Genomic DNA, 10,839 nt, shown 5'->3' with positions numbered 1-10,839 from the left:
TTAGTTAAGGGTTTGTTTGTAATCATTAATTTAACCTGATCTCCCAACTGGTATAACAAATTTAAGTAATATTAAATATATTGAATTAAAGTCATAAAGATGCTTACTAGGAAAGAGAAACACCTTATTCAAAAAGCAATGCCGTCCAACTGCATTGGATTGATATGCGCACAATCAACTAAATACATTTTTTTTTATAAGTCATCCTTACCTTATCCCTTAGAGGAAAATTTTGGTTGCATTAATAGGAAATTAAAAATTAATCATTTACGGGAAGATTTAGATAAGTATGAATGTGTAGTTGCAATCGAATCTTTTTGATTAAGATTAGTGGAGAAATATTAAAAACTCTGAGCACGCCGATTTTCTCTCTATCTTCGTAAACGACTCGTGTAATTATGTTTTTATTGAAGAATTGAAGGGGACTTTCTAAAATGTCCCGCAATTTTAATTATTTTGTGTTGCACAGAAGGCGAATTGCGGATCAGTCTTTTTATTTAATAAAGATGTTTACTATGATTATTCTGACATTATCTTAAAACCGTTTTACTTTATTATCGCTAAGGCCTATGAAGTTATAAATTTGTTTGGCCATTGTAATTTTGTTTATATATATAAAATGTTATTTGTTGTATTTAGCTCATTGCGAGATCTTAATTTAAGATATAGAACAAATTGAGTTATGAATGAAATACTGTTTCAATAATGAGTTGTATTTTGGTTTGTCAACAGGTTTTCTTTATTGATTTTGTCAGGACCAGGCTTTGCGCAGTACCTGTTCAGCTTGCCCAGTGGTAACTCGGGAGTTGACGGGTCTTCCTCTCCAGTTAAAAACGAACTTTTTCAATGTCAAGTGTTGTTTTTTTTTTAAGTTCCAAGGGTTTTGAAGTTCGTTACATTTATACTGTCCAGTTTTTACAGTCGTTCCATTTCTCCATTGGCATTAAGTAAGGTTATGAAATATAAAATGAAAGACCATTTTTCCATAAATGCAGGTCTACTTCAAGTAAGCAAGTAGTTTAAAAAAAAATTAATATAGTCTTACTTATGAATAGTACAGTTTGTAATTGTTATAATTTTATTTGAAAAATGCTTTATAAGAGGCAAATTTTCATCCTGTATAATAATTTAAAACTAAATTTTATATTTGAGAATATTCGAACATTTTACCTTGAAGTTTTAAAAATGTTTTAAGTGGTTCATTATAAACTGTCATTTAGATCACCAGTCTTAATTTGGATCAACAATGAAATAAAAGATGGGCTTAATCCCAGGTTTTCATGGATGTCAGATCAGTTATATTTTAAAAGTCATGTTCATTACTCAAGAATTTGTCACTTCTCTTTCTTTTTTATATATATTGATTAGTTTGATTGATTAGTAATTTTTTGATTTATTTTTTAACAACAATTTGTTTTTAAATTACACCCCTATAACAAATAATACATTTGAACTAAAGCAAGATATACTGGCATTAGACTGAAAATTACTATTACAACATTTCTCTAATCTGTTTAGAGGTGAACATCTCAAACTTCAAAAGCCTGGGAATTTTCATTGAGTGAATAAATTCCTGCAAGTAATGAACTTCCGGATTTCCTTCAGGTTTCATATTAGGGTACAGTGAGATAATATAGACATGAAATAGTGAATTATGTTTAATAATAAACATGTATGAATATATTTATTTGACTTGGGATCATAGATACTAATTTTTTATAAATCAATATTAATTAATTAAAATATAAAAAATAAAATATGTTTTATTTACAAATTAAATCCTTATATCAATTTTTATTTCTTGCATGCTAACTTTTCCACCTTAATTTGTTTTTTTTTTTTTTTTTTATGAAAATTACTGAATTTAAAATCAAGATGTGGTTGTTAACTTTTTTTTTTTTTTTAGATGCTTTCTCTAATTATAAGTATTGAAGACAGTGGTTATTACCTCTTGAATATCCTAAATGGATAACTAGTGTAACAGTGATGGGGAGCCTCCCAAACTTAAGGGATCTTGAAAAAGAAATTGAAATATATAGACCAGTTTGTAAAAAATTTCCAATACACTATCGCAATTATATAAAAGGCTATGACCCCTATGTATCGCACAATAAGGCTATACGCCACACTCGGAGCATGGGAAATTATACAACAACTCTTTTGTATGCTCACACTGATAAACTAAACCACTTTTTTACTACTGATGTAAGTTCATGTGTGTGTGTGTATTATTTTATTGTATATAATATACTTATATGATATCATAAATAGGTATCATTCAATTCATCTGATCAGATTTTATATTCCATTCAGTGAAATGAGAGATACCTTAATATATATGCTCATTAATCTAGCTCTTGAGAAAGCTGCCCAAAATTATAGATCGAGTCATCTTTTAGATTCCATTTGGGAATATGATGAAGTAGATATGCTTGGTAGTTTAGAACACTGGTTTTCATTGGAAAGCTGGAATATATGTTTATCCTTGATGGAATAGATATTCTATGTCCTTATAGTACAATTCTAAAATTCTGATACATTTATCAATCAATAGCTGTAGTTTTTCATTCTGAATGATGAGGATTAGTGAAAGAATTATTTTCCCTGGCGTCTTTGATTAATAGGTTTATAGCTGCCATTTTGGCTTTTATGATATCCTATAAGTTGGCTGGGGCTTCTGAGAACCACTGAGTTTTGAATGGCAAATTGAAAATGTCCTTGTCATTGGTGTGATCCAAAAAATTAATCAGTCTGTAAAAAAAAAAACATTTTGGACTGCTTTCTCAAGGGCTGATCAAAGAACTTTTTTAGGTGATCATAGGTATACCTGATATGACCATTTATCAGAGTGATAAGACTTCAATTGGAAATTGGCTATGAGACCTATATAATTTTAATCGATCTATACAATTGTGTGTTACCATCTTGAATTTCATTTGAGAGAGATGGGTAAGCAATTATTAGGTTTCTTCCATTATGAATTTAGACTATCATGCAGTACAGATTTTCTGTTCCAAAAACCTACCCCACACGCACCTTTCAGATGATATTCAAAACTCGAGTTAGAACTCTTAGAACTCTAGAGCCTATTTTTGGTGTTATCTACATTAAGCTTAGGGGTTAAAAATAACATATAATAATAATTAATAATATAATGTACATTATATTATATATATTATTCTGAGGACTGGCCAGTTATCCTGTTGAATCTAAATCTCTCTTAATGAGTTTAATATAATTTAAATAATTATGTATAATATTGTTGAATGTTCTGTTAAATTCCCTTTATTTTTTTTTTTTAAGGATACTTACGGATACTCACCAGTTTCAACACGTTCAACAAGGTCTAGTTGTACTCTCCATCACCACATCAACAACTCATTTTTGTTAAGGAGAAATTCACGACAAAGAGATTCAATGTCTAGTTCTGGTGGAGCTTCTTCTGTAAGAAGATTAATTGCGGCCGTTCGCTCAACACCCTCAAAGTCTGGCCCCATTTACTCTCGAAGACTTTTGTTCAGAAATTTTGCTGCTTTGTGTTTGGGTCATGCTATGATTACAGCAGCCTTTGTACCACTTTTTACTCTTCAAGGTTCCATTTCTGTTTGGTGGTGGCAAACTGAATATTCATTTTTACCAAATTTTTTTTATCCAAATTATGATGTTGGATCATTGCTGCTTACATCTCTTTTTGCCATTGGATCTGTTTCCACACTTGGTACTGTATTTCTACTAAATAAACTTGGTACCAACTGGACTTTAATTCTAAGCTATGGTGGAACATGTATTTTTCTAGGTGTTCATCTTTATCCAAATGTTTACACTTTAGTGCCAGCTTATTTATTCATGGGAATCTGGCTTGGTCCACTAGCTGGTGCTAGAATTACTTGTCTCATGACTCTTGCTACTAAATTAACTTATGTAATGACAGAGCAAGAAGAAGGGGAAGTAGATAACTCACAGGGTTTAAGAAAAACTGAAGTTGTTGTTCATAAACTCTCAAGAGGACTACAAATTGCTCAAGACTTTGGTTTGATAGTTGGCAACGTAGCTACATCGTTTCTTATTTGGTATACCTCTAATAGTTTACATGATATAAATGAAACTGAAGTTATTTTAGATTCTATGTTTTCTTTGGAAAATAATGGAGAAAGGATTTGTGGTAGTACAGCTTGCCCACTTTCTGTTACTGTTGAATTAACTAATAGGGCCCTAAATCCTTATGATAACTTTAATATGAGCAATGTTTATCAACCTATGAGTATTAGCTGTAAAACAAGTACTATGTTAGTCAGTGTTTTTCTTGGTTTTTGTGTTATGGGTGTTGCAGTTACTGCTGCTTTTATGGATCATATTCGTATTCTTATTTATAAAGAAATCTCTTGTGGAAACGCATGTAGTTATTCCTTCCGTCTTATGCAAGAAGCATTTAAAGATCCCAGGCTTCAGTTAGCTGCTCCATTATCAGTATTCATAGGACTTGAACAGGGATTTATGTATTCAGATTTTTCTAAGGTATTTTATTACTGGTATTAAAATATTAAGTAATTGCTAAATTCACATTATCAATTACTACTTAAATTTGAAATTGACTCATAGATATTTTTTGATTTTTCAGTCCTATGTTGCCTGTGCTCTTGGTATAACTGACATTTCATTAGTATTTCTTAGCCTGGGAGTACTGCAGTCTATAGCAGCTTTTACCTTGAGTTTGATCATTCAACATATTAGAAGGCACATAGTAATTGGTAAGATTTTCATTGGTTTTTACTGATGATTTATAAATTAAGATAAAATAGCTAAAAAAAAAAAGAGAGAATAAAAAACAAATCCAAGCTCCTGATGAAGTTACAAATATTAGGCTGGAGTTCAAGAATTTAAAATGGTATTTTACTGTAGTGATTGAAATGAATAGATCCCTATACATTTCAATACAACTCTTGAAATTGATTAATGTAGCCTTCTATACTAATCAATTATATTATTTCTAATTTAATTTACCAACGAAAAAATTTACAAAAATTATTTAATTTAAAAAAAAAGGCATGAAAGTATCAAGTAATATTCAAATAATAAGAGCTAATATTTTAAGATGTAACTTTTTTTTTGGTACATAAACATTTTCATTATTTTTCTTTATAAATTTTAGATATAATCCTCTAGTCCTAGTACTAACGCATCAATATCATAGCTTATATAATCATTTAAAAATGTTATCATTTGATCAATTCCAGAGCCAGTATATAATGCAGACCCTTCATTCCAGTTTCTCTTCCTTCACCTATTTCATTTTTCAAATAGCTACTGTATAAACTCACAGGACTGAAGCTTTAATCCAAACTTCCATTGCAGTATAATTGATGTATTTATGGATTACACCACCATCCAAATTCGAGATACTGATAACTATTACACTTATTATGGTTTAAATATGTTTTATTTAAAGCTTTAGTACATTTATTAAAGAAATTTCCAAATAATCATAAAACTATAAATGTAGATATTTGAAATTGCTTTTTTGTTTCCCAAGATACAATACTTATTTCATGTCAAATAGCTATTTTTAAGTCACATATTACTAAAACTATTTTTATAAAAAAAAAAAACTTGAAATTTGATGTAAAATGTTTATATCAACATAAAAATTACTAGTCAACATGCTTCCTGCTAACAAATATTGTATGGATAAGAACTTATTTGAATAGTTCTTATACATTTGGGCAAGTAAAAAATAAAAATGGACAGTGGTAGCAGCGTGCTAACACACCAGTCTACCAACCCAAAGGTTGTCAGATCGAATCCCGGTCCAACCCGGGCTTTTTTCAAGCATAAAATAATGTAAAATTCACTCACAACCTTCCCTGGGCATTGGTGAGGCCTGTTAGCCAATGGGTGGCAGTCACAAAAAATAGGTGTGGGAGTGACAAACCCACCCTACAAAAAAACCACATCAAGAAACACGTGTGGTCTCTTGCCCATATAATAATAATAAGAAGAAGAACTCAATTTTGATGTCAGCTTAAAGAATGATAACAATGAATAAAAAATGAGTCAACTATGTTTAAACCATCCTCGGGATGTCTTAAATTGTGTTAATTTGGTTAAATCAATGGAAAACATCTAGACTTAACCAATTTAACACAACTTAATGAAGAACAAATAAAGAGGTTTACAATCTCTTTAGAGCCTGACGTTAGTCTTATCAAACGATATCATTTGATATTGGCTGGACATGTGGCCAGGATGGAGGAACAGGAAACTCCTATAAGATTACCGACGGAGATAGTCCATGGGTGGAGGAGATTTGGCTGCCCCCGACTTTGATGGATTGACTGTGTGGCTATGGATGCGGTAGGTTTGGGAGTCCACAACTGGATGCAGTAGCGCAGGACAGAAACTTCTGGAGGTTGCTGGTTGAGGAAGCCTGGATGCGTCAATGTGTTGTAGCACCAAACTAATAACAATAATAATAACACAACTTAAAACTTACTGAGGACAGTTTAAACCCAGTTAACTAATTTTTAGGTAATTCGTCATACCTAGTTTTTCACAAGTCTAACCGATAAATAATTTTTGTTTGAAATACTATTAGTAATTACAAAATTTTAAATAAGGTTTACTTGGCACAACATTTTTATTTGCTTAAGATATGAGCTATGCCACCAAATCTTGTCAGGTATTAACTTAGTGCTTTCATCTTTCTCTTTTAATTCAACATACGTTCCAATATAGCGTGTAATACATAAAATAGCTGCTTGCAATCAGATGACCATGGCAACTGCTCATGCCTCTTGGGCCACACCCCTTGCACTATGATGCTTGCCACTAAATGCCCCCTAGGATAAATTTATAGGACTAGGTAATCATTTTAAAGGTAATACCAATATTTTTTTTCATAAGTAAATTTTCATGATTATTTATTTTTGAAATCCTTCCATTTTTTTATGAAATACCCTGTATTATATATAATTAATTGTTTTATTAGGAATCTAGAGAATGGCATTAGCAATTTCTAAACCAAAATGCCTAGAATATTCAGTGGGATATTTAAAATTTGGTTTTATGTCCTCACCAATGAAATATTTGTGAGAAAACTTTCATTAATGATTTAAGATTGGAAATATGAAATTTTGAACCAAAAGTTGCTAATCTTACCATTTGTCATAATGGAAATTCTTTCTTATTGACTTATGCAAGCATTTTATTTTGTCAAAATACAATAAATCATTTAAATAAAACCTAGTTTTTAACATTTTTTCATAAAGGGGTTTGATAAGAGAATCAAAAAATTTTTAGAGGTTGTTTATGGAAATGAACTAAAAGTGTTTTTGGGAAATGTTGGGAATAATACAAATTTTATTCATAATGGAAGTTAATTTTTACTTTCACTTACTTCTTATGTATGAAATATATAGTAAGGGAAGTATTGCGATCGTGCAAAATTTTGAATTAGAGTTTTCAACAGAAATAAATGTTTTGAGGTCCCTTAGTAGAAATAACTAAGTTTTGCTAAATAGTCTGTTTGTCTGTATTTGTGAACAGCCTAGCTGAAAAACATGAAGTTGTAAGAAACTAAAATTGCATATTTAAGGCAGGTATATGCCTGGAGTGTGGCAGCAACTTTTTTGCTAAAATCAACAGGCCATAAGTGCCAATTTATAGAATCAATTTTTTACATTTTTTCGATTTCTCCTAAACAGCTTTAATTAATAGTTTTGATTAAATTCACTGAGTCAATGAGCAATAAAGTGCTCTTTAATACTATGTAGGTATTATGGCCATTGAAATAGCCTAAGAGGGTTTAAATGCTGAATTTCCAAAAAATCTTCCCTTAAAGCACCTTTCATTTTATTTATTTAAAAAAAAATAACCAGTTCCCAATTTTATAAATAATAAACTATGGCTAAGCACAAAATATTACAGAATTTAATGAAGAGAGGAAAGGAAGGAAAAATAGATATCTAAGGAGAAAAAAGGAAAAATTGATACATCCGATTCGGGCAGGAAGAGCTAAGATCCATCGGATCTTTCCCAATAACATTACAACTTATTTCTATTGTGTATGAAAAGTTTAATAAATACTTCATTATTATTGATACAGAAGTATCCCGCTAATTGGAACTAACTGAAACCAAAGGGGTTTGGATTACTAAATGGGAAAAAAAAGGTTACTTCATAAATAAAAAATCAATTTAAAAACAAAAATTATAAATGTATTTACTTAAAAATTTTATTACACTAATTAATCATTGTTCAGAACTTTTTTTTTTTACTATTTTTTTGTGAAATAATATGAAATTTTCATTTATTTGGAAACTGAAATCATTTTTGAGGCCTCTGACCGCATCTGCTTCAGCAATAGAATCTGAAAATTCAAACAAGAACAAAAAAAAAATATTTTTTTTTCTTTTTAATTCGGTTTTATAGATTTCAACATGGGCATTAATACCCAAGTACTTTACTGTGGAACATAAGTTGGCCCATTGTTTCAAAACAAAAAAGTTGAGCTCAAGATCCTGAATATGATTGTGTCTAATGCATTTAGTTTATCTGTGATTATATAACAATATTTTGAGCTAAAGGCTTAACAAATTCATAGGCTTTATTGCTCAAACTACATAGTGATATTCCAAGAATTTTCTGAACAATTTGAGCTCAAAATGTTGAAAAACTATGTAATAAATAGGTTTAGTCTGTCCGTGTCTAATATGTAATGTTTTTTGAGTGAATGACTAAACCAATTTCTAATTGTCATGTATGTAATAATTCAGAACTGCGAGTTCCACTAACTATTGTTGCCCACCTAAAACATCCATTCATGAACAGTTTAGCTATGAAGTATCAACGAATATAATTCAGGGTTAATATAAATTTATGGGTACCTGAATTTTAATTGCAAAACTGAAGTGATATTTTCCAGTGCTACAACGCAATAACTTATTATGTAAACTGTTAAATAAAGATAGTCATTATAAAGTATGCAGATTAATTTATTGTATGTGTTGAATAGACATTCTTGATTATATTATATTGTTTGTACAAATAAACATGATTGCAAATTAATTAAAGAAAAGAAATGTTCTCGGAGAGGTAACCTACTTTTAATTAATTATTAATATATTTCATAAAATTAATTATAATTTTATAGTTATCTTGTTTTGTAACATAAAAGAAATGTAACAGTATAGATTCCCTCTATCTTTTTCAGCTGTTGGATTTTTTTTCCAATCATGCCTGTTGCTAGTGCTTTTTATTTGGCAACCTTCAAAAGAAGACCCAGCTCTATTTTTTGTTGTTCCTGCTGTTTGGGGGGTGTGTAATGCTATTTGGGATACTCTAAGTTTTTGTGAGTATTCTAATTTTATTAATTAACTTCTTTTTTTTTTTATTGAAATATTATGAAATCTATTAGGTTTAATTTTTTATTTGGAGATATTATTATTTGTGTTGATATTTTTTCTCTAATACTTAATTTATTGTATTCATAGCATTTTCTTGTCTCAATGCCTAAGAAATTATGCCAGAATAGTTGGTCTTTTGAAATGTTATTGTCTTAATATGCAGTAATTTTTTTAAAAGAGAAATATTTGATAAACACTTTATCTGTACCCAATAGCAATTACGGTGTGGGTTATTGTCTTTTTTCATTGAGTGGAGGTCCCACAAAATGAAAAACTTCGACTCCCAACCATTGTGAAAATAATGGGAATACAAATAAATTATACCTGGCTGTAGGGAAAATCCCAATGCCATTAAAATATATAAAATTTTTGAAAATGAGCAATATGCAATTGTCATATTAGGAAGAATAGTTTTTAGTTGATACTCTGTATCCTTCATTAAACAATACTTGGATTCTTATTAACCTAGCAAAAAATAATCTTCTTTTATTTGAATTTCAGGATGGTAATATTGTATCTATCCAATTATGGTACTTTACAGAATCATTACCTCTAAAATTGTTGAGGCTTCATATTTTTTGCTTTATTAATATTATTTTAAAAATAATTTTTCAGTTAGGGGAGTCACAACATTTAATATTTTTACTTTCGTTGGAAAAGTGGATGATTTATCTCATAATTACTTATCAAATTTTAATGTTTTTATAAATATATTAAATTTTAAATACTGTTGATACCACTTTTAAAATTCTCATTTCTAAATTTCAGCTCTTTTAGTCTCAGTGTTCCCTGACAGCTGGCAACCAGCATTTGCTCACTGCTATTTTTTTAGATACTTGGGATTAGCATTAGCTTTTGGTATTCATGGTTCTTTGTGTAATTGGCTCAAACTTTATGGACTAGCTGGTGCAATGGTAATTGCTGTGACACCATATACCTGGTTAGAAATGAAACAAGAATCAAAAAAGAGACTGAAATCTCAATTAACAAATTTATGACATAAAAGGTTTAATGGAATATGTTAGTTTTCTGTCATTGTTTATTTTTTTATTGATAGTTTGTATAATAAATGTGAGAAAAAAAACAAACCTAAAATCTGAAATAAATGTATTCATTACATATCCTGTTAGCTAGATGTTATAAATATCCATGTATGTTTGTGTAAAAACACTGCAACCTGTACATACTATGTATGTGTGCACAAATGTTAGTATAATCAGTTGTGACAAATGTATGGAAATGTTTCCTGTTAATGTTAAATTTTCTATGTGAAATTCATTGTGTAATCTATGTAAAGATGATTTATATGTAATTCAATTTTGAAATATATAGTATCTTTGTATTAAAATAAAAAGGACATATATTTCGTTGTAAATAAATAACCATTTGTTTCTGTTCCAATGAATGTTATGAATGTATTATTAAACGAAAAACTCAA

At 29.6% G+C, this 10,839-nt stretch overlaps 1 protein-coding gene across 4 annotated transcripts; it reads left to right on the top strand.

The window, feature by feature from the left end:
- The first annotated feature begins 760 nt into the window (after window positions 1–760).
- Window positions 761–10,839, top strand: LOC106682854 (protein unc-93 homolog A). 4 transcript variants are annotated; one of them, XM_014423932.3, is made up of 7 exons: window positions 761–1,006; window positions 1,519–1,618; window positions 1,907–2,205; window positions 3,304–4,515; window positions 4,619–4,748; window positions 9,209–9,346; window positions 10,170–10,839. In XM_014423932.3, exons 3-7 carry the CDS (start codon window positions 1,987–1,989, stop codon window positions 10,397–10,399), a joined length of 1,929 nt encoding a protein of 642 aa, XP_014279418.1. In that variant the 5' UTR covers window positions 761–1,006; window positions 1,519–1,618; window positions 1,907–1,986; the 3' UTR covers window positions 10,400–10,839. The 4 variants fall into 4 exon arrangements, with proteins under 4 accessions (XP_014279418.1, XP_014279416.1, XP_066902017.1 ...); XM_014423930.3 differs by lacking the exon at window positions 1,519–1,618; XM_014423931.3 differs by lacking the exon at window positions 761–1,006 and having other exon boundaries at window positions 1,036–1,618.

This window comes from Halyomorpha halys, unplaced genomic scaffold (assembly GCF_000696795.3).
Source record: "Halyomorpha halys isolate HHAL.00 unplaced genomic scaffold, Hhal_1.1 Scaffold447.1, whole genome shotgun sequence".
In the NCBI taxonomy this organism is placed as follows: Eukaryota; Metazoa; Arthropoda; class Insecta; order Hemiptera; family Pentatomidae; genus Halyomorpha; species Halyomorpha halys.
The sequence above is the reverse complement of the archived record's forward strand: the minus strand, read 5'-3'. Positions and strand labels throughout refer to the sequence as shown.